The sequence below is a fragment of the Monomorium pharaonis genome, chromosome 4 (genome assembly GCF_013373865.1).
Source record: "Monomorium pharaonis isolate MP-MQ-018 chromosome 4, ASM1337386v2, whole genome shotgun sequence".
NCBI classification, from domain to species: domain Eukaryota; kingdom Metazoa; phylum Arthropoda; class Insecta; order Hymenoptera; family Formicidae; genus Monomorium; species Monomorium pharaonis.
The window spans coordinates 11,943,929-11,968,737 of NC_050470.1; the positions used below are offsets into that span (position 1 = coordinate 11,943,929).

The 24,809-nt window shown below is 31.3% G+C and overlaps 2 protein-coding genes across 16 annotated transcripts in view; one reads left to right on the forward strand and one right to left on the reverse strand.

Moving 5' to 3' along the window:
- The window catches only part of LOC105831939 (E3 ubiquitin-protein ligase RNF220), a 201,940-nt gene extending 186,269 nt beyond the window's left edge, over positions 1-15,671 (forward strand). For all 6 annotated transcript variants that reach the window (XM_036285609.1, XM_036285605.1, XM_036285604.1 and 3 more), the window contains 2 exons: positions 14,046-14,120; positions 14,532-15,671. In XM_036285609.1, coding sequence (XP_036141502.1) covers positions 14,046-14,120; positions 14,532-14,603 — 147 coding nt within the window. In that variant the 3' untranslated portion in view covers positions 14,604-15,671. The remainder of the gene's footprint in view (positions 1-14,045; positions 14,121-14,531) is intronic.
- Positions 15,672-22,836: 7,165 nt separating this feature from the next.
- LOC105831938 (filamin-A) overlaps positions 22,837-24,809 on the reverse strand; it is a 132,127-nt gene continuing 130,154 nt past the window's right edge. For all 10 annotated transcript variants that reach the window (XM_036285602.1, XM_036285600.1, XM_036285601.1 and 7 more), the window contains one exon: positions 22,837-24,655. In XM_036285602.1, the coding sequence (XP_036141495.1) occupies positions 24,471-24,655 (185 nt within the window). In that variant the 3' untranslated portion in view covers positions 22,837-24,470. The remainder of the gene's footprint in view (positions 24,656-24,809) is intronic.

Sequence of the window (24,809 nt, forward strand, 5' to 3'; positions counted from 1 at the left end):
ATAATTGCGCTCAAAAATTTTAAATAGATACTCTAACATACTCTAATAATAGAATAATTTATAAAATTTTTAAATCTTTGATAATCTTTCAGATGTGGCACATACATCCATCAACGCTTTTTTCAAAAACCATTTTTCAAAATTGTTGCCACACGATAACTCGTCTAGTTTTAATCCGATTAACTCAAATTTTTAGGAGATATTTACAATACTAGACCACAACATTGCGCGCGCTTCGCGCGCGCCACTTAGCATTTTTATATTGAACATTGCACTTTTTTTTCTTCTGTAATATTACTCTCACACACTTTATCATATTTAATGCTCTTCTCTATCTCACGCTCTTTCTCCCACTCTCTAAATTATTAATTATAATATTAATGATATTAATTATATTATTTTCATATTGTTTATTACTCTTAATATTACTCTTACACTTTACTTTCTTATTTAATCCTCTTCTTTATCTCTCACGCTCTCCCACTCTCCTCCCTCCCCCTTCTCTCACTCACTAAACACAAATTAGTGATTATATTATATTTTCATGTTTCTTAATATCACTCTTACATACTTTATCTCCATACTTAATCCCCTTTAAATAAATTAAAAATTATAATATATTATATGTAATGTTACCTGTTAATTTTCAATCAATTTTCAAAACTTTCACTTTCTGGCGAACTCTTTAGAAAATTATTGTACGCGTCCGGAACTATAGGAAAACTGTGTTAAAATAAATAAAATTCTCGATATTCGATTAGCATTTCCCGTCAACCCTCAAAATTCAAGTTTTCCGGAAAATATAATTGTTTAAAAAATGTTTTAATTAATTATATCACCTGAATTCTATAGCAAATTATTGTACGCGTCCGGAACTATGTGAGAATTACGTTAAAATAAATAGATCAGTCGATATTTGATTAGCATTTCAGGTCTAGCTTTAAAAATTCAAGTTTTCCGGGCAAAATAATTGTTTAAAAAATGTTTTTATTAATTATAACACCGTAACTTTCCAAAAACTATTGTACGCGTCCAGAACTATATGAAAACTGCGTTAAAATAAATAGAACTGTTGATATTCGATTTGCATTTCACGTCTAGCCCTCAAAATTCAAGTTTTTCGGGCAAAATAATTGTTTAAAAAATGTTTCAATTAATTATATTACCAAAACTCTTTAGAAAATTATTGTACGCGTCTGAAACTATATGAGAACTGCGTTAAAATAAATAAAACTGTCGATATTCGATTAGCATTTCACGTCTAGTCCTCAAAAATCAAGTTTTCCGGGAAAAATAACTGTTTAAACAATGTTTTAATTAATTAAAACACCGTATCTTTTTAAAAAACTATTGTACGCGTCCAAAACTATATAAAAAATGCGTTTAAATAAATAGAACTGTTGATATTCGATTAGCATTTCACGTCTAGCTCTCAAAATTCAAGTTTTTCGGGTGAAATAATTGTTTAAAAAATGTTTTAATTAATTATATTAACGGAACTCTTTAGAAACTTATTGTACGCGTCCGGAACTATATGAGAATTGCGTTAAAATAATTAGATCTGTCGATATTCGATTAGCACTTGTCGTGTAGCCTTAGAAATTCAAGTTTTTCAAGCAAAATAATTGTTTAAAAAATGTTCTAATTAATTATATCACCGGAACTTTACAGAAACATATTGTACGCGTCCCGAACTATATGAGAATTACGTTAAAATAAATAGATCTGTCGATATTCAAATAGCACTTGACGTGTAGCCTTAGAAGTTCAAGTTTTTCAGGCAAAATAATTGTTTAAAAAATGTTCTAATTAATTATATCACCTGAATTTTATACAAACATATTGTACGCGTCCCGAACTATATGAGAATTACGTTAAAATAATTAGATCTGTCGATATTCGATTAGCACTTGTCGTGTAGCCTCAAAAATTCAAGTTTTTCAAGCATAATAATTGTTTAAAAAATGTTCTAATTAATTATATCACCGGAACTTTACAGAAACATATTGTACGCGTCCCGAACTATATGAGAATTACGTTCAAATAAATAGATTTGTCGATATTCAAATAGCACTTGACGTGTAGCCTTAGAAATTCAAGTTTTTCGGGCAAAATAATTGTTTAAAAAATGTTTTAATTAATTATATCACCTGAACTTTATAGAAACATATTGTACGCGTCCCGAACTATATGAGAATTACGTTAAAATACATAGATCTGTCGATATTCGATTAGCACTTGTCGTGTAGCCTCAAAAATTCAAGTTTTTTGGGCAAAACAATTGTTTAAAAAATCTTCTAATTAATTATATTACCGGAACTTTACAGAAACATATTGTACGCGTCCCGAACTATATGAAAATTACGTTAAAATAATTAGATCTGTCGATATTCGATTAGCACTTGTCGTGTAGCCTTAGAAATTCAAGTTTTTCAAGCATAATAATTGTTTAAAAAATGTTCTAATTAATTATATCACCGGAACTTTATAGAAACATATTGTACGCGTCCCGAACTATATGAAAATTACGTTAAAATAATTAGATCTGTCGATATTCGATTAGCACTTGTCGTGTAGCCTTAGAAATTCAAGTTTTTCAAGCATAATAATTGTTTAAAAAATGTTCTAATTAATTATATCACCGGAACTTTATAGAAACATATTGTACGCGTCCTGAACTATATGAGAATTACGTTAAAATAATTAGATCTGTCGATATTCAATTAGCACTTGTCGTGTAGCCTTAGAAATTCAAGTTTTTCAAGCATAATAATTGTTTAAAAAATGTTCTAATTAATTATATCACCGGAACTTTATAGAAACATATTGTACGCGTCCCGAACTATATGAGAATTACGTTAAAATAATTAGATCTGTCGATATTCGATTAGCACTTGTCGTGTAGCCTTAGAAATTCAAGTTTTTCAAGCAAAATAATTGTTTAAAAAATGTTCTAATTAATTATATCACCGGAACTTTACAGAAACATATTGTACGCGTCCCGAACTATATGAGAATTACGTTAAAATAATAAGATCTGTCGATATTCGATTAGCACTTGTCGTGTAGCCTTAGAAATTCAAGTTTTTCAAGCAAAATAATTGTTTAAAAAATGTTCTAATTAATTATATCACCGGAACTTTATAGAAACATATTGTACGCGTCCCGAACTATATGAGAATTACGTTAAAATAAATAGATCTGTCGATATTCAAATAGCACTTGACGTGTAGCCTTAGAAATTCAAGTTTTTCGGGCAAAATAATTGTTTAAAAAATGTTCTAATTAATTATATCACCTGAATTTTATACAAACATATTGTACGCGTCCCGAACTATATGAGAATTACGTTAAAATAATTAGATCTGTCGATATTCGATTAGCACTTGTCGTGTAGCCTTAGAAATTCAAGTTTTTCAAGCAAAATAATTGTTTAAAAAATGTTTTAATTAATTATATCACTTGAACTTTATAGAAACATATTGTACGCGTCCCGAACTATATGAGAATTACGTTAAAATACATAGATCTGTCGATATTCGATTAGCACTTGTCGTGTAGCCTCAAAAATTCAAGTTTTTTGGGCAAAATAATTGTTTAAAAAATGTTTTAATTAATTATATCACCTGAACTTTATAGAAACATATTGTAAGCGTCCCGAACTATATGAGAATTACGTTAAAATAATTAGATCTGTCGATATTCGATTAGCACTTGTCGTGTAGCCTCAAAAATTCAAGTTTTTTGGGCAAAATAATTGTTTAAAAAATGTTCTAATTAATTATATCACCGGAACTTTACAGAAACATATTGTACGCGTCCCGAACTATATGAGAATTACGTTCAAATAAATAGATCTGTCGATATTCAAATAGCACTTGACGTGTAGCCTTAGAAATTCAAGTTTTTCGGGAAAAATAATTGTTTAAAAAATGTTTTAATTAATTATATCACCTGAACTTTATAGAAACATATTGTACGCGTCCCGAACTATACGAGAATTACGTTAAAATACATATATCTGTCGATATTCGATTAGCACTTGTCGTGTAGCCTCAAAAATTCAAGTTTTTTGGGCAAAATAATTGTTTAAAAAATGTTCTAATTAATTATATCACCGGAACTTTACAGAAACATATTGTACGCGTCCCGAACTATATGAAAATTACGTTAAAATAATTAGATCTGTCGATATTCGATTAGCACTTGTCGTGTAGCCTTAGAAATTCAAGTTTTTCAAGCATAATAATTGTTTAAAAAATGTTCTAATTAATTATATCACCGGAACTTTATAGAAACATATTGTACGCGTCCCGAACTATATGAAAATTACGTTAAAATAATTAGATCTGTCGATATTCGATTAGCACTTGTCGTGTAGCCTTAGAAATTCAAGTTTTTCAAGCATAATAATTGTTTAAAAAATGTTCTAATTAATTATATCACCGGAACTTTATAGAAACATATTGTACGCGTCCTGAACTATATGAGAATTACGTTAAAATAATTAGATCTGTCGATATTCAATTAGCACTTGTCGTGTAGCCTTAGAAATTCAAGTTTTTCAAGCATAATAATTGTTTAAAAAATGTTCTAATTAATTATATCACCGGAACTTTATAGAAACATATTGTACGCGTCCCGAACTATATGAGAATTACGTTAAAATAATTAGATCTGTCGATATTCGATTAGCACTTGTCGTGTAGCCTTAGAAATTCAAGTTTTTCAAGCAAAATAATTGTTTAAAAAATGTTCTAATTAATTATATCACCGGAACTTTACAGAAACATATTGTACGCGTCCCGAACTATATGAGAATTACGTTAAAATAATAAGATCTGTCGATATTCGATTAGCACTTGTCGTGTAGCCTTAGAAATTCAAGTTTTTCAAGCAAAATAATTGTTTAAAAAATGTTCTAATTAATTATATCACCGGAACTTTATAGAAACATATTGTACGCGTCCCGAACTATATGAGAATTACGTTAAAATAAATAGATCTGTCGATATTCAAATAGCACTTGACGTGTAGCCTTAGAAATTCAAGTTTTTCGGGCAAAATAATTGTTTAAAAAATGTTCTAATTAATTATATCACCTGAATTTTATACAAACATATTGTACGCGTCCCGAACTATATGAGAATTACGTTAAAATAATTAGATCTGTCGATATTCGATTAGCACTTGTCGTGTAGCCTTAGAAATTCAAGTTTTTCAAGCAAAATAATTGTTTAAAAAATGTTTTAATTAATTATATCACTTGAACTTTATAGAAACATATTGTACGCGTCCCGAACTATATGAGAATTACGTTAAAATACATAGATCTGTCGATATTCGATTAGCACTTGTCGTGTAGCCTCAAAAATTCAAGTTTTTTGGGCAAAATAATTGTTTAAAAAATGTTTTAATTAATTATATCACCTGAACTTTATAGAAACATATTGTAAGCGTCCCGAACTATATGAGAATTACGTTAAAATAATTAGATCTGTCGATATTCGATTAGCACTTGTCGTGTAGCCTCAAAAATTCAAGTTTTTTGGGCAAAATAATTGTTTAAAAAATGTTCTAATTAATTATATCACCGGAACTTTACAGAAACATATTGTACGCGTCCCGAACTATATGAGAATTACGTTCAAATAAATAGATCTGTCGATATTCAAATAGCACTTGACGTGTAGCCTTAGAAATTCAAGTTTTTCGGGAAAAATAATTGTTTAAAAAATGTTTTAATTAATTATATCACCTGAACTTTATAGAAACATATTGTACGCGTCCCGAACTATACGAGAATTACGTTAAAATACATATATCTGTCGATATTCGATTAGCACTTGTCGTGTAGCCTCAAAAATTCAAGTTTTTTGGGCAAAATAATTGTTTAAAAAATGTTCTAATTAATTATATCACCGGAACTTTACAGAAACATATTGTACGCGTCCCGAACTATATGAGAATTACGTTAAAATAATTAGATCTGTCGATATTCGATTAGCACTTGTCGTGTAGCCTTAGAAATTCAAGTTTTTCAAGCATAATAATTGTTTAAAAAATGTTCTAATTAATTATATCACCGGAACTTTATAGAAACATATTGTACGCGTCATGAACTATATGAGAATTACGTTAAAATAATTAGATCTGTCGATATTCAATTAGCACTTGTCGTGTAGCCTTAGAAATTCAAGTTTTTCAAGCATAATAATTGTTTAAAAAACGTTCTAATTAATTATATCACCGGAACTTTATAGAAACATATTGTACGCGTCCCGAACTATATGAGAATTACGTTAAAATAATTAGATCTGTCGATATTCGATTAGCACTTGTCGTGTAGCCTTAGAAATTCAAGTTTTTCAAGCAAAATAATTGTTTAAATAATGTTCTAATTAATTATATCACCGGAACTTTACAGAAACATATTGTACGCGTCCCAAACTATATGAGAATTACGTTCAAATAAATAGATCTGTCGATATTCGATTAGCACTTGTCGTGTAGCCTTAGAAATTCAAGTTTTTCAAGCAAAATAATTGTTTAAAAAATGTTTTAATTAATTATATCACCTGAACTTTATAGAAACATATTGTAAGCGTCCCGAACTATATGAGAATTACGTTAAAATAATTAGATCTGTCGATATTCGATTAGCACTTGTCGTGTAGCTTTAGAAATTCAAGTTTTTCAAGCAAAATAATTGTTTAAAAAATGTTCTAATTAATTATATCACCGGAACTTTACAGAAACATATTGTACGCGTCCCGAACTATATGAGAATTACGTTAAAATAATAAGATCTGTCGATATTCGATTAGCACTTGTCGTGTAGCCTTAGAAATTCAAGTTTTTCAAGCAAAATAATTGTTTAAAAAATGTTCTAATTAATTATATCACCGGAACTTTATAGAAACATATTGTACGCGTCCCGAACTATATGAGAATTACGTTAAAATAAATAGATCTGTCGATATTCAAATAGCACTTGACGTGTAGCCTTAGAAATTCAAGTTTTTCGGGCAAAATAATTGTTTGAAAAATGTTCTAATTAATTATATCACCTGAATTTTATACAAACATATTGTACGCGTCCCGAACTATATGAGAATTACGTTAAAATAATTAGATCTGTCGATTTTCGATTAGCACTTGTCGTGTAGCCTTAGAAATTCAAGTTTTTCAAGCAAAATAGTTGTTTAAAAAATGTTTTAATTAATTATATCACTTGAACTTTATAGAAACATATTGTACGCGTCCCGAACTATATGAGAATTACGTTAAAATACATAGATCTGTCGATATTCGATTAGCACTTGACGTGTAGCCTTAGAAATTCAAGTTTTTTGGGCAAAATAATTGTTTAAAAAATGTTTTAATTAATTATATCACCTGAACTTTATAGAAACATATTGTAAGCGTCCCGAACTATATGAGAATTACGTTAAAATACATAGATCTGTCGATATTCGATTAGCACTTGTCGTGTAGCCTCAAAAATTCAAGTTTTTTGGGCAAAATAATTGTTTAAAAAATGTTCTAATTAATTATATCACCGGAACTTTACAGAAACATATTGTACGCGTCCCGAACTATATGAGAATTACGTTCAAATAAATAGATCTGTCGATATTCAAATAGCACTTGACGTGTAGCCTTAGAAATTCAAGTTTTTCGGGAAAAATAATTGTTTAAAAAATGTTTTAATTAATTATATCACCTGAACTTTATAGAAACATATTGTACGCGTCCCGAACTATACGAGAATTACGTTAAAATACATATATCTGTCGATATTCGATTAGCACTTGTCGTGTAGCCTCAAAAATTCAAGTTTTTTGGACAAAATAATTGTTTAAAAAATGTTCTAATTAATTATATCACCGGAACTTTACAGAAACATATTGTACGCGTCCCGAACTATATGAGAATTACGTTAAAATAATTAGATCTGTCGATATTCGATTAGCACTTGTCGTGTAGCCTTAGAAATTCAAGTTTTTCAAGCATAATAATTGTTTAAAAAATGTTCTAATTAATTATATCACCGGAACTTTATAGAAACATATTGTACGCGTCATGAACTATATGAGAATTACGTTAAAATAATTAGATCTGTCGATATTCAATTAGCACTTGTCGTGTAGCCTTAGAAATTCAAGTTTTTCAAGCATAATAATTGTTTAAAAAACGTTCTAATTAATTATATCACCGGAACTTTATAGAAACATATTGTACGCGTCCCGAACTATATGAGAATTACGTTAAAATAATTAGATCTGTCGATATTCGATTAGCACTTGTCGTGTAGCCTTAGAAATTCAAGTTTTTCAAGCAAAATAATTGTTTAAATAATGTTCTAATTAATTATATCACCGGAACTTTACAGAAACATATTGTACGCGTCCCAAACTATATGAGAATTACGTTCAAATAAATAGATCTGTCGATATTCGATTAGCACTTGTCGTGTAGCCTTAGAAATTCAAGTTTTTTGGGCAAAATAATTGTTTAAAAAATGTTTTAATTAATTATATCACCTGAACTTTATAGAAACATATTGTAAGCGTCCCGAACTATATGAGAATTACGTTAAAATACATAGATCTGTCGATATTCGATTAGCACTTGTCGTGTAGCCTCAAAAATTCAAGTTTTTCGGGCAAAATAATTGTTTAAAAAATGTTTTAATGAATTATATCACCTGAACTTTGTAGAAACATATTGTACGCGTCCCGATCTATATGAGAATTACGTTCAAATAAATAGATTTGTCGATATTCGATTAGCACTTGTCGTGTAACCTTAGAAATTCAAGTTTTTTGGGCAAAATAATTGTTTAAAAAATGTTTTAATTAATTATATCACCTGAACTTTGTAGAAACATATTGCACGCTTCCCGAACTATATGAGAATTAAGTTCAAATAAATAGATCTGTTGATATTCGATTAGCACTTGTCGTGTAGCCTTAGAAATTCAAGTTTTTCGGGCAAAATAATTGTTTAAAAAATGTTTTAATTAATTATATCACCTGAACTTTATAGAAACATATTGTAAGCGTCCCGAACTATATAAGAATTACGTTCAAATAAATAGATCTGTCGATATTCGATTAGCACTTGTCGTGTAGCCTTAGAAATTCAAGTTTTTCAAACAAAATAATTGTTTAAAAAATGTTTTAATTAATTATATCACCGGAACTTTACAGAAACATATTGTACGCGTCCCGAACTATATGAGAATTTTGTTAAAATAAATAGATCTGTCAATATTCAAATAGCACTTGACGTGTAGCCTTAGAAATTCAAGTTTTTCGGGCAAAAGAATTGTTTAAAAAATGTTTTAATTAATTATAACGCCGTAACTCTTTAAAAAACCATTATACGCGTACAGAACTATATGAAAACTGCGTTGAAATAGACATAATTGTCAATATTCGATTTGCATTTCACGTCTAGCCCAAAAATTCAAGTTTTTCGGGCAAAATAATTGTTTAAAAAATGTTTTAATTAATTATATTACCGGAACTCTTTAGAAATTTATTGTACGCGTCCGGAACTATATAAGAATTCCGTTAAAATAAATAGAACTGTCGATATTTAAACAGCATCTCACCTTTAGCCCTCAAAAGTCAAGTTTTTCGGACAAAATAATTGTTTAAAAAATGTTTTAATTAATTATATAACTGGAACTCTTTAGAAAATTATTGGACGCGTCCGGAACTATATGAAAACTGCGCTAAAATAAATAAATCTGTCGATATTCAATTAGCACTTCACGTCCAGCTTTCAAAATTCAAGTTTTCCGGGCAAAATAATTTAAAAAAAAATGTTTTTATTAATTACAACACCATAACTTTTTTAAAAACTATTGACACACGTTTAATCGGCATCGCGGAAAAGCGACAACAATACTTCGAGAGATGCGAGTATTGATGCCATGCCCTTTTTTAGAAAGGATTCTTACTTCTCCCCCCCCCTTTCTCTCTTTCTCTCTCTCTCTCTTTCTCTTCCTCTCGTATATTTTTTATTTGGCTCTTTTTTCTTTTTCCCTGATTTCTTGTAATTATTTCAATCAGCTATCAAAAGTGACAGTTTGACAGCTGAAAATGACACGAAGTAGTTTGACAGCTGGAAATGACACGAAGTGAAGAAAGTCACGACGCACTTAACAACGAGATAGCGAGATAGCCAATCAGCATCTCGGAAAAGCGGCAACAATAAATTCGATTCGATTTAACATCTCCTTTTTTAGATAGGATTTTTTTTCTAGTCTGAACTACAATCAAATAAAAATTTCAACTTTTTGATTTTTTTTTTATAAGAAAATATCTCCGAGAAAAGAGTGAAAAAATTGGATTTTTTCAAAACTTTAGAATTTTGCAAACTTATTTTTTAATTTGGTTGTAGATCGAACGAAAACTACATTTATGTAGATTAAAATTTTTTTGAATCTTTTTTTAGACAATTTTTTAATTTTAATTATGGCAATAATGAATAATATATTTGCAACACGCTATACAAATTTATGAATAATTATGACAAAAATATCTTTTCTGATATTTCCAAAAATTTATATATATTTAAATACATATTAAAAAATAGCTTTTACAATTTTTCTAAAAAAAACTACAAAAATTTCTTTAATAAAAATACAAAACTGGTACCTAAAGTAAGAACGCCTGCTTAATATTCTTGAATTTTAAGATATAAATTGTGTATAAAATAATTGTTTAAAAATAATGCGACACACTAATGTTAGGAAATAATCGAAAATGCATTTATATTATATCTCTAAATTTGTAAGGCAAAAAAGGTCGAAAATGCTGCTTAAAAATGCTGCTTGGAATTGAAATTTTACAGAACAATTTCGCTTGAATAATACGCTTCGCGAAATGAACGAAACGATGGTAATGATAAAAATTAGGTTTCGCTCTTTGAAAACGATTATTGAATGTGAAAAACTGAACCGATTTCGAACGCTAATACGGCATATGATTGTAATTGAGTCACTGTAATTAGTTCATCGCTATAGATAACTTGCTGGTTTTAATATTGTAAAAAATCAAATTGGACATGTGAAAAATAAGCCAGAAAAACGGCACGCTTTATCGTGTTTTATGTTATTACGTATTTTATATTATTTCTTGTAATATTACATTATACATATTATTTCATTCGCGATCTGAAAAGCGCGTTTCGCAATTCGTAAATAATTGCGATTAAATATATATATATATATATATAATATAAAATCCGCGCGTATAAAATTCAACCGCGCTTTCCCATCGGCGACAGCTTGAAATATTTAGATCGCGTAATAAATTATTCCCTAATGCTCCGCTCGTATACGAATTAACGAAGTAGCGAAGGAGCATTACGTGTAATGTCCGCCGTTCAGTGTTTCCATCGTCGATGCGACATTACCTGTCCGCCAACATCTTGCCGCTACTTACGTTATAGGTTCGCGATCGTGTGGAATAACTCGCCACGCGAGATAAGCCGGCGATCTCGCTCGCTCGTAACGTGATGGGCAATAAAACGTTGAAGGTGTATCGACCGTGCGGGCCAGTTATCGGCCAGGAACGACGAGTTTGTCGATCCTGGGAGGAATGCTTACGTAAACGACCACGCGTAACGATTGCTTTAATTCATTTCGTCGAAAAAAAAAAAAAACCAGCCGTCGCTGAAGAATGCCGATCTATCAGTTTTCGTATTTTTGCGATAAATCTGTTAAATCTATCTCGCATTTATCGATTGCATCGCACCTCGGATTGTCGGATCTGATGTCCTCATTGCAATGCAACGTTAATTTCATGCCAGAAATTAAGGTCTCGTTAAATTTTCAATTTCGAAACGGCGCGACTTGTTTCGTACACTTCAAGAGCAATTATATATCAATTAAGGCCAGGTTTATATGTAATTGCCAGAAAAGTAGGTAAACTTTGAGAATTTTTTTTAAACAAAAGATAATATATATAAATATCTTGTTTTTTGGCAAATACTTATTCCAGTTTGAACTTTGAATAAAATATTTTTCAGTCAAAAAAAAATATGGCGCCCGCCACGTGTGTTCAAACATCGGGATGCACGACGAACACGGCTAAACTGCGTAAACTGCAGTACGTACATGCAATAATAATCTAAAATAAAATGTGTAAAAATGTTAAAAATATAATAAATTTGTTGGAGGTTGTACCTTTATTTAAGTGAATATGTCGAAAATTAACAAAATGGCGGATATTTGAAATTTAAGTCAATTTTTCCTGTTTCTTTTGTTTTTGATTTGTAAAAAATATTGAATATTAAAAATTTTAATATTTTCTAAGTTTAGCCTCCAATGAAAAGTGTTTATTTTAAGTGATAAAAAAGTTAAGCCAATATATCAAACGCTAGAACTTACGCAGATTTGAAAAATTATGTTTCCAGAAAAATGTTTAAAGTTTTTGTTAAAGATTACTTGTTGATTACTTGTTGTTTACTTGTTTACGTTACTATTTACGTTCTAAAGTATGTGGGCAATATAGATATTTATACCTGCAGCAAATATTTCTACTCGAGTGTCCAGCGTGTTCCGTTTTCGGTCGGTGCGCCGCGCGTCGGTTCAACAAGCATAACAGCTTAAATACAATACGCGGATTACAAAATCGTTTGGGCTGCACATACCATATACTTGAATTTTTCAAAAAATACAAAGAAAAAAAATAAATTTTTCTGTCAAGTATACATAAAACCTGGCTTTAATTAAATTGGCGATATAGCATACTCTTATAAACAGGTATCTTTCTACTTACAACTATTTTGACTTACGAATTTTCATACTTATGACCAACATACACAAAAAATTGTTTTTCTTAATTATTGAGCTTAATTTATAATCAAACTATTACGTATTAATGTCAATTTTTATGCAATGATTATTTTTCTAAAAAAATTATTTAAGAAAAATGGATTTAAAAAAAAATGGAGATGTTGAATCGCATTATGCAACAACATTGAGCATCTTAAGGAAAATTATTTTTGCAGCAAAATATTTAAAAAATGCTTTTTTTGCGATCCTCGATTTTTTCTATTTACCTCTTATTCAAAATCACTTATTTTCATATGCCCAAATAATTATATCTTTTATATTTTTTAAGACTTTAGAATTTCTCTAGTTTTTTACAAGGCTTATAGTTAAAGAAGGAAATCCTATACAAAAATAAATAACAGCAAGAATTTGTATGTAGTAGCTAAAATTCAGTTATACATATATTAGCTATAATTTACCATAAACAAATTCTTGCTCTTGTAACTAATTTTTGTTGTTCCTTTTTTCTGTGTAGAGTCACTTATATATATATTTTTTTTTTGTACAAAAGTTATTTTTCAGGTTAAATAATTTCTTTTATCCAATTTGTGATTAAACTGTAGTAATAAAATTACATTTTATTTTTTTCCAAAATAAAGTATAAACATTTATGAAAGAGAGGAACTTGAAAGCATATCTATGAATTCAAATAGATTTTTTTAACCATTTTAGAAAGGGATTAAACGTAAGTTTGTATCTAAGTGTGTAATGATAAGGTGCCATTTCTTACACTGTTGTAAGAGTTATATTAAAAACTGTTTAAAAAGACAGTTTATTTCATCTTTTTAATTAAAGTCTACAATCATATATTTTAAAATTATTTTTAAATTGTAATAAAATAACTATTTTCAAATTAGTAATAAAATAACTATTTTTAAATTAGTAATAAAATAACTATTTTCTCTCCGTGATGTTTTACATATTTACATAATAAAATAATACATTAAAATATATATGTTGTTAATTCAATTTAAAGCATATTTGTATAACGGTAATTTTACGCACTTTACGCTATACTGTTATCTGACTTATGGTCAATTTGACATAAGTTTCGAAACTTTATCATAAGTAGTGAGATATTTGTACGCGGTTGTAATATTTTTCTTATTGACATACATGTGAGAGAAATAGAGTTATTGATGCAATGTTTGCCAATTATTTTATCAAATCCGTCAATTTTTCATTTCAGGAACAATATAAAAAACCGGTTACTTCAGTTTGTTGCTGGCACGTACACTGCGAGCAATGCTGGTTGCATACCCTGGTAAGTGTTAATTGTTTATAATCATAGCAATATGCTTTTAAACCGCCAAAGTTACTTTTCCTCTTTCATGTTTTATATAATTAAATTTGCACACTTTATAAGTCGCTTAACATGCAATTTATAAAATATAGTCTTTTACCAAATTCTCTGCTAGATATACGTTAATATACAAATATTATAATTATAATTGCCAGATTGTCTTCTGGATTTAATTTTCTTTTCTGAATAACTACAGTATTAATTCAATCATCGATCGTTAGTACATTCATCGAAAAATTTCTGGAATTCTATTGATCTATTCAAAGATTGTCAATTATTTTTTATTTAGTTGACTACAGCAGAGTTCTGTCAAACAATGACGTTGGTTCCGTGAATCCTGTTGAGCAACGAGGTTTCTTATCGCTGTTACAGGGCGCAAAGAAACTCTGTCCGCAATGCAACATGATAACGTCGCCGTCCGATTTGCGGCGTATCTACATGTGAACGAGTCGGTTCGATGTCCCTCAGGATCTGCGTTCTCCTCTTCCCTCCGGTCATCCCAGGGATTCAGGATCAGCCGTGCAGCGTTATCAATGAGCGTCTTGCTCCTGTAAATACTTGTATATTTCTCTGCGTTACGTAAATTAACTCTCTAGGATTTTAACATGTACGTTTATGCATCTTAGAGCTAGATAAATTAACTCTGTTAGTTCTTAACGATCACCAATCGAGCGTCGCTTCAGGATCACCCGATGCAGTTTTGCACGTTCACAACGATCGTGATAGATACATTCATTTATACTTACGAACTCGCCCTTCCTTCTGAAAATTGAATTTTCCCGCGAATCTTGCCATGCCGTATTCTACTTTTACTTGTCACCGAGAAGTCACAATTATAAATTACTTATTATTAATTAGACAATAATTTTTATCATTAAAACGATACCGTTTTGACGAAGTCTTTTAAATTCAGTTTTTAAATATTTAACTTAATTTTTTTACAATAGTTTTGTCGCAATTTTTACAATTGATATTTTTAAGCATGGAATAATCATTAATTATTGAACAATTATAAGTGTACGCCACAAATTATATTGGATAAAATGTGGATCAAACGTGTAAAACGATCGTCTGTTGAACACATGATAAAACTGCGAGAAATGAGCGACACATCGATCCGCGTCGACGAAAGTCAAGTTATACGGCGCTTTTACAATATCTTCGTTTCGCGAACGAGGATTAAGGAATCTTAAGATTACGCGAAAGGACGACGCGAGAGGAAGCCGATTGGCTGTGTGATTTTGTTTCACTTCGACACGAATTGTTCGTGCGGGATCTTAAACGTGTAACGAGTTTTTTTTTGCGTGCAAACGTATTATTTTTTATTTTTGTCCTTAATGATCGGCTTTCCACGCTCGTCGATAATTACCAGAACTTTTAGATCATCGCCAAACCAGTTTTTCTCGCGATGCACCAGCGAGCTAATGTAAATACACTAAACGGATCAAGAAGAGAAGTAAGTCCCCCGATCGCTGTTCTGTAATCGAAATAAAACGATCATGGAATGTACAATTGCGCGTGCTGCGTTGTCCCGAGTTATTTTTTTCTCCCCACGACTAAATTGACAACACATCAGATATTCTCATTCAAGAAGATACCGCAGGTATGTACAATAAACTTACTTATACAATAGTAAGAAGAAATTTCAGAGAATTATATCATAAGCAGTACAAAATACTAGGGTAATTTAATAAAAAAAACATAGTAAAAATTTTCATAATTTTTTTCTTGGTTTGCGTTTACTACTTACCCTTAGTAATTTTTAAAGATCCTCCGTATATAAAATTAAATTTATAAATCAGTAAAATTTCAGTAAAATTCGTTCTTTTTGTGTAGACAAATAATTGGTAGTAATAAAAGTTATTGCAGATACAAATAAATCGTTATAAAATTGAAAATAACAAAATATAAAATGATTGAATGAGGATTTGCAATTCTCTTTTTAAGTACAATAATATCAACTATTTTTTAAGCATTCTTACTCGTTCTATCGTACATTTTTTGTTTTGATAAACCAATATTTCAAGTAACAATTAATTGTAAACTCGGGCAAATTGAGAAATTGAAGTAGTGCAAACGAAAGAATCTTTCAAGTTCAGTTTTCTTGGAACAAATCTGAATAACCTCAATTGGACTGATAATTTTTCAATGAAACAAAAAGTACGCCGAGAGAGAGAGAGAGAGAGAGAGAGAGAGAGAGAGAGTAGTTGTTAAAAATACACTACTGTATGTAAGTTTTGCAAATGTTTAATTTCCGCTCTTTATTCCCGTTTTCTCTACGCTACGTACTCGGTTAGAAGGAGCTTTGATTAAAACCGCAGCGGAAGCGGGACAGACGGGCAGGCAGGGTCACGGGGAGACTGAAGAGGTCACCGCGATGGTAGTCTCTTCGAGGAAAAAGGGTCACGCAAAATGGCGCGTTAAGTTACGAACCGCGTAATAGGTAAGGACGGGGGAGGCGGGTAGCAAGGAGACGGAAGTAGAGGTGGCGAAGACGGAAGTGGAGGAGGCGGCGGTGGCGGTGAAAGTGGCGGCGAAGGTGGAGCTCGACGTCGCGCTCCGTATGGATCCACACGGGCGGAATCAGACAGAGAGAGAGAGAGAGAGAGAGAGGAGAGAAGGAGAGAGAGAGAGGGAAAGAGTCCGCTGCAGTCTACTGGGCGCAGGCGGGATGCACTTTGAGGTGCAAAAACGACGATGGGGCCACACGAAGCAAGATGGTGGCCCGATATGCGAACTCTTGCGCGATAAAAAGAACATCTATAGTATCTCGCCTACCTCGTTTGAAAGAACGCTACACATTAATTAAATGACAACGTTGTAATTGAAAAAGGGCGAAAGATCTAGTCTATTTGTTCTGTTCATAGAGTTATCAGCTTTGTGGGACTAAATCGATGGTCACGTGGGCTTAGAAAACCGTCACTTTTATTTCATAAAAAAATATTAATCTAAAGATAATTTCTATCTATATTAGACGAATAAAATAAAAAAAAGAATAGAAATATGATATACATAGGAATCTTTCAGCTACCATAATGAATTTGTAATCGATTATGGAATTTATTTTTCAGAGAAATATAGTCGTTATTGCAAGAATCATTTAAAGTTTTGATCGCGTTACGCTGAAAATTAGCGACTGATGTATGTTTGGCAAGTTGAATAAACAATCCTTACGATGTTATTCGTTACACACTAATCTTGCTAAATTCTTTGCACTTTTATTGTCGTTTCGAGATGCTATTTTTGTGACAATAAGGGTTGTTCAGTCACATTACAATTTCTTGTTCTAAATTTATTGTTTCAAACTTAATCTAATCATTCGTCATATTTATTTGAATTCAAAAAATATTAACCTACAATCGCTACGTTTCCTATTTAACACCTTTATCAGCCACTCCTAGCTATCATATAATACTTGCAAGCGCGTTCTAAAGAAGGTAGACTGTAGAAACCCAGCAGGCCGATGCGGATTCACCATCACCGGTAAGAGGCAGTCGATGAAGGAAAATGTCGAGGCCGCTCCCCGAGGTGGAGGTGGACGACAGTGGTGGAAACGAAAAAAAAAACAGAGAGAAAGAGAGAGAGAGAGAGAGAGAGGAACACGGTCACGGAAAAGGTCCGGGAAACCCGACCGGGCGACATACCTCCCGTAAAAGGTGGGTTCGTAGGTGGTGGCGGTGAAAGCTCCGCCTCTCCTTCCATCGTGCTTTCCATCCGTGTCCGTGACTCATTTTCCTACTTGTACGCGCGAGTTTACGCGCGAGAAACTCGCCCCGAACTCGTCTGCCCGCAGTCAATCCCGCGGAACGCCGCGAAAGACGCCTCTCTGCCACCACCTCCTCCTCCTCCCCTCTTCCTCTTCCTCCCGCCCTTCCGAGTCATTGAACTCTATTCCATTATGCCGCATAGAAATGGAAACGCGCTTGGTACGTTACCGTCGAACTGTCGGTGATACTTTGTTGCGAACGTTAGAGGGTAATGTCGTAGATATGGACCTACGAGGGGATAAACGTAAGCGATCTTAATAACGTCGGGTTAAGAGACGCGTGCAAAAAGAGGACAAGGCTGCAAAAGAAGATGATACAGGAAAATTTGAAATATCGATTTTCTAGATTTCTCAATAATATGAGTTAGGGCCGGTTGTTCCAACTTCTCGATAAACTTACCTACCAAATAAGCGTGTGTGTCTATCTCCATTTCTTTTCTTAAATAAATAAACAAACCTATATTTACCTGATAGGTAAGTTTACCAAGAAGTTGGAACAACCGACCCTTAGAGAATTATACATATTTCATGGTATCCCACAATCAGAAAGTTATAGATGTATTATATTTTAAAATTTGTCGTGTACCATGCCGCGTACCCAACTCGTGTTTGAAAAGAAGCAAAGAGGAGTAAATAAAAATGAACGTGTTTTAGTGTCAAGGAAAAGTTTCTCGGCATTCTCCAGAAAGAAATTTCTTGGTATCTCTCTGGACTTTTCTTATATGTCGAAAATTTTAAATGTTATGCTTAAAAAATGTGTTTAAAAAACATTAAGTTCTTTTATTTTGCGAAAAGAGATTTCAAATTACAATAATTGATTCTAATAGCTCTAACTAAAGACAAATATAATAAAAAAAAGTCATTGCAAGTAACAGAATCGTTTACGTATAGCATTACTTTGAATAGACATTGTAGATATGCCTCAATTTTCTACACATTCTAAGTTGCAGATACGTGCATATATTAAATGCATATCAATAACACTTTTGTGTGGTTCAACCTTTTATTTAAATTTTGTTTAAATCAACATTTGAATAACACATTTTAAAGACAGTTCTTCAGCCTTTACAACAAAAAAATTTTGGTTTACATCCGGGTTTTCTGTTGACTTGACCCAGTGGTGCATTGTGACGTGCGACTAAAAAGAGACGACACTTTAGCAACAGAGGACTCCAAAAGCTCATGACAGCCACACGTGGCAGCCGCTCGCGAGCGTCTGGCACGATCTGTGGGTTCGTCGGTTCCCGGAGGAGGAGGAGGAGGAGGAGGAGGTGGAGGAGGAGGACGAGAAGGAGGAGGTCGTACACCGTTCGCGGCGGGGCGTGTTTTTCGTTCGACGAACCCCGCGGGCGGAAGGGATGACGGACTCGCACACGGCGCAAGTCGGCTGCCCGTTTCTGACGCCTGCGGACTCGATTCGTACCGCGGGTTGCCGCCCCCTTTCGTCGAAGGGGGGACAGACCGCGTCTGAGAGGTCCTTCCGTTCCCGGTCCCCTCGTCCTGCGGCACCTTCGCGGGCGTCGCCTCGGAAGCTAGGAGAGAGGTCCAGGTGCGCAACCTCGCGTCTTCTACGTGTCGCGTTCCTTCTCGTCGCTCGTACCTCTTCTCTTCCCCTCCTCCAACAGCTTTACGCCACTCTCCCTTCCAGACGTACTGTTCTTTTTTTTTTTAACCGCTCTCCATCTCTGTTTATGCGAATTTCTCTGTCCCCCGAGAGAATAAGAACACGCGCACACAAATTGAGAGCGAGAAAGGCGCAGTGGACCGAATATTTTCTCACACGGAGTCGCGGAGGTTTGCCAAATTCGATTTCTGCTTGCGTAAGATTAATTGGTAGCGATAAGAAATGGTGAGGTGGTAACTATCTATACTTTTCAGTTAACAGACAAAGTACTAACTGATATATTACATCGGCTAATAATAAAAGAAGGTATCGGAATAATATAAAGGATTACATTATTTACATGAAATCTTTCTAATCTTTTCAAATCTTAAATCTATCAATAACTCTTTGCTTATTTTTGTAAATGTTACATTACATGTAATCTTTGTAATTAAATTTTGCCAAATCGAATTTTAATTTTAAAGCTACAATAGCCCCAAAGTTTTAAAACAATGTTATACCAGAATAACAGAACAAAAAAGATATTGTTTGTATTAAAAAAATTAAATGTTTTTGTGAAAGAATATGCATAAAATGGGTTGTAAATGAATAAACATTGAAGTATTTATGAAAAATTCTATTTTTTATATACATATAATCTTGATAAAAGTATTATGTATAGAAGATATCTATCTTTCATTTTTCAAAATGTTTTTTCAAGATATTTTTTTAACTGAAAGAAATTAATATGGAAATTAAAGTACGAATTGTTTATTTTTAATGTAGACATTAACGACACATTCCAAAATGACAATTTCTTTCTCAATACTTTCACTAAAATAAATAATCCAACATTAATACTTTACCATATTATCAATTCCGGTTTTATCAACAGACTAAAACTATTCTTGTGGCAACTAGAATTAGTATTACATCTTGTTTTAATCACTAATATAAAGACCATTTCTCTTATTTTACTGGCTAATTATTTATTTTTACATATTTTTATATTTATATATTCTTTATTTTAACGATTGTTTTACATGTCAAGTTTTGATGTAGACTTTATATGTTTTTAATGTAACCGTTCAATTTAACATTAGTAATTTTATTTATATTTATTTAAAATGTGTCCTAATTAATTTCATTTAATGAAACCGCTGAGAAAGACCAAGTAAGTTCGGGTTGATATGATAAATAAATAATAATAAACTTATGATTTATGATTGTGTTTTTTTTTTCATTTATATATTGATCTCAATTCATATTTAATCTAAATTATTCTTTATTTCAAAAACCTTTTAATTCATGTATATTGCCGATAATCAATACTCAAGAAAATAATTTTGTATCTAATTACAGCAAAAATTGTATGTGTGTAAATATTAATTGAGATAGATAAATAATTAACAAATATTGTGACATGCATATGTATTGCACCTAATCAATATAATTGATAGAAGCAAGATTTATAAATTTTATGTGATAGTCAAAATTTTTTAGCAGATACAAAGATTAACGATATATTTTGGTTGTGACATTGAAAAATCAACAAAACGTTTTAGGTGAACAGAAAAGAAGACAAATAAAAGAAAAGTTATTAAGACGAGAAAAAAAAGTAAATAAAAACTATAAATGCTTATCACCTTCACTACGTTAATCAAGTCTGTATAAATGTATTATTATTATTGTGTGTGTATGTGTGTGTGTGTGTAACATAAATAATATATTATAAATACATGTTTTTATGAGAAAGAATAGAAATAAAAAATGAAAACATTTTGCAAAATTAAAATTGTAAGTGGAGGTTTATTTATATTAATGTTACTAAATGTTGGAAAGTTGCTTTCCATAAATAAATTAAAATTTTGTAATTTGCGAGTAATGTTAAGGATATTTGTGTGACACTTCAAAACATTAAATATAAAAATTGTATATTGTTCTATTATTACACAGGTATGCATTGAAATATCTGTGTAAAATTTAAGCATAAAACTCTAATTGGTATTCAAAAATTATTTAATTTTTTATTTACTTTTATGTAAACTCTTTCTGTTTTATAGTATTTATTTGTAAATTTAATGAGAATTAATTAATCGATAATAAAAGAATAATGTCTAAAGGCTATGCACTGCGGCCTAAAAGGTTTATTATGTTTCTTTTACGTAGTAAAGATTTTAAAAAAAATTTTTTAATTTTTTTATATATGTATACGCGGAATGTGGATTTGAATTCGCAATCTGTTACGAATCTATCGCTCTCACATAGAGCCATACAATATCCCACAAAATTTAATGAGAAAGTAGCATTATGAAGTAAAACTTCTTTCCATGTATTAATAAAATTCTAATAAATAATTGTGTACAAGTTTATTTGGATCCACTTATTCGTTTAAAAGTTATTTATAAAAAATGTAAAATATGATCATTTTCACCGCAAGCTCGCTATAAGTTAAATTTTCGTTGCTTTGAAACTCTTCTGGTTTCAAGATTAAAATTTGAACATATAGAAATAAAATTTTTTGCTGTTAGTTAGAAAAAAAATGCCTGCCAATTTTCAATTTTAATAATTTTTAGCTAATATTGTAGAACTAAAACATCTTTAAATACGATTATAATAAAATTTCGCTTTTATTTCCAAAATTGGTTGCACTATTTAAATAACGTTTAATCACATTTACGTCGAAGCTCAAGCAATTTCATGTTGAAATTATAGAAATTTAAGGGAACGTTTTATTTACTAAGATAGATAAGAAAAGTGTGCTCCATTATTTACTAATTTCGCATGTGACAAATTAATGCGGTTACGAATACAGCTTACAGCTGCAGTGTTATTCATGATCTGCAGGTACGATACGAGACAAGATGACAAGTTACCTACAGCATTTCCTGTTGTACGCATATGCATTTGATGGGAGCTACCGCAAAACCTTTGGCAATTAATTTCCGAAATATAAATCGTTGACAATTGCATCTACTGTCATTGTACTTGAAAACGGAAAGGCCACTTCCCTTTAATTTTTCGTAAAATTGTATTCGTAAATCGTAAACGAACAATCATTCGCTGAAAATGCGATGATTAAGTTGGCAATTAAACTTATCTGGCCACATTTGTTTCATCTTTTATCTTGACGGGTGATCTATTTAATAAGCAACGAAGACAAAAAGCAGAAAGTGTAAAGCGGCTTAAATGCGTGAGAAAGACTCGGAATAATGTAATATTAATAAGAGAAACAGCACGCTGCGCGACGTAACAAAAGCAGGTTGCCTATTGCATAAGGGGCATTATAAAAAAAATTAAACTTGGAATTATGTAAAACATATTTATTTATAGAATAAATATACATCAAATGTAAAATAGACAAGATGTTTGGCAACGATAACTTGAATCATAGTTCTTATCTAATTATTTTTTGTCGTGAAAATTATTTTGCGTTTGTATCTCGTAAATTTCAATAGTGATATCGAGTTAAACAGTACATACATCACAAAGGTGAGCTCTTGTAACCATCAATTTGCGCTTTTCAATTTTTTAATTAACTATATTGCATAACTAAGTAAAATAGAATTTCTTCGAAAATAAACTTTGAGAATAAACTTTGAAAAATTAACTCTAATTACATGATTTTCCTAATTTTTGTGTTTCTGCTAAAATTCTAAATCTATCTTATTTGTTTTTTGTTTTAATTAAGCATTAGAAAAATAACACGCATCGCATGGTTATTGTCTCGTAGATGAGAAATATGCTTTCGCCTTTAAGGATAAGACAGTAAACGGAAAAGTCCATGTAATAAATATATTATTTATTTAATTTCTATATTATTATTATAATAATTGCAATATATTTAATCTATGTTCACAAAGAAACGGTCGAAACTGTCCCTCATCCATTTTGATAAATTTTGAATGTATTATAGAACAGTAAAAAATTAAGAGACATACATCTTTTTATATGGTTTCCTCCACATTTAGGGATTAAAACAATCCTTCAAAGACATCAAAGTAATATTTTAATTTTAAATATAGATTAAAATTGTACAATACAAAAAGTCTTTTAAAAAAAATATTTTACATAATTTTTAACTACGTAATTAAATCTTTCAACATACATTTTTTAAATGTATATTACCCTTTTCCAAGACGTTATTATTTAAATCGAGATTAGTCTATTCAGAACAATTGTTTAACTTTTAAATGTACAAAACAAATAAAAATATGCGTCTTATCTTTAATTGTTTTATAATATAACTCATCAAAATTGATGAAAGGCAGTTCCGAATATTTTCCTTGTTCAATAACAGATAATATATAACATAATGTAATCAGGATCTGACTCTTGGGTGGGACATAACAGCATCTTTGCATGTGTCTTTCTATGTGGTACTGCGTGTGCATGTACGTGTATAAGTGTGTGTGTGTGTTTTGTCGAATATATATAATATACTTATAGTGAATCAAAGGCACAATTGGTATTTTTGAACGAACAACAGTAATTGACCTACATGTTTCTCCATATCATCGTTTCAATTCGTCACTTCTAATCATGATTTTATTCAGATTTAACAAAAATCGTCAATTCGAAAATGTCAAAACTGTCCCTAGGATATCGAAAGAATGAGCGAACGAATTTTGTCGACGAGAAATCACATCGCGACTTTATGTCAACGTCACAGTTGTCTTCTGTATATGACTGTTATTCTAGAAATTGAGATAACGTGTGTCGTTTAGACATAGGCCGATTTTTTTTATATATCTTTCGCCAATCATTAATGTCGCATTATGTTAAGTTTATATTTGAAAATCTAGATTGGCACTTAATTCGTTTCTGTATTCGGCGGAGTTAGATATGAGCTTGTAAATCCATGCAGTTTACAACAAACGCATGGACTCTGTGTTATTAACCATCGCATTGCCGTTGTATCTGGTCTTAATGCTGGTTCAGCTTAAACCTCAACCTTATAAGGCGAACCAGGAATGTGATCGTCGCCCCATTTGACGATCACGATGTACTCGCCTCGCTCACGCACCAGGTAACTCACGTTGTAGTTGTTGCGGCCTGCATGTTTTACGAAGACTTCTTCGCATGGACCTTTGGGCCCGTACACGCCCACAAAGAGAATATTGTTACCTACAATTAAGGCATTGATTAGTAATTTCGAGACAATTAAAAATAAAAAAGTTACATTAATTTCCACCAACACATGTTTAAAACTATTATTTGTATTTATGATAATATTGAAATATACATTCATAAAAATACGTTTAATCTTAAGATAGTAAAA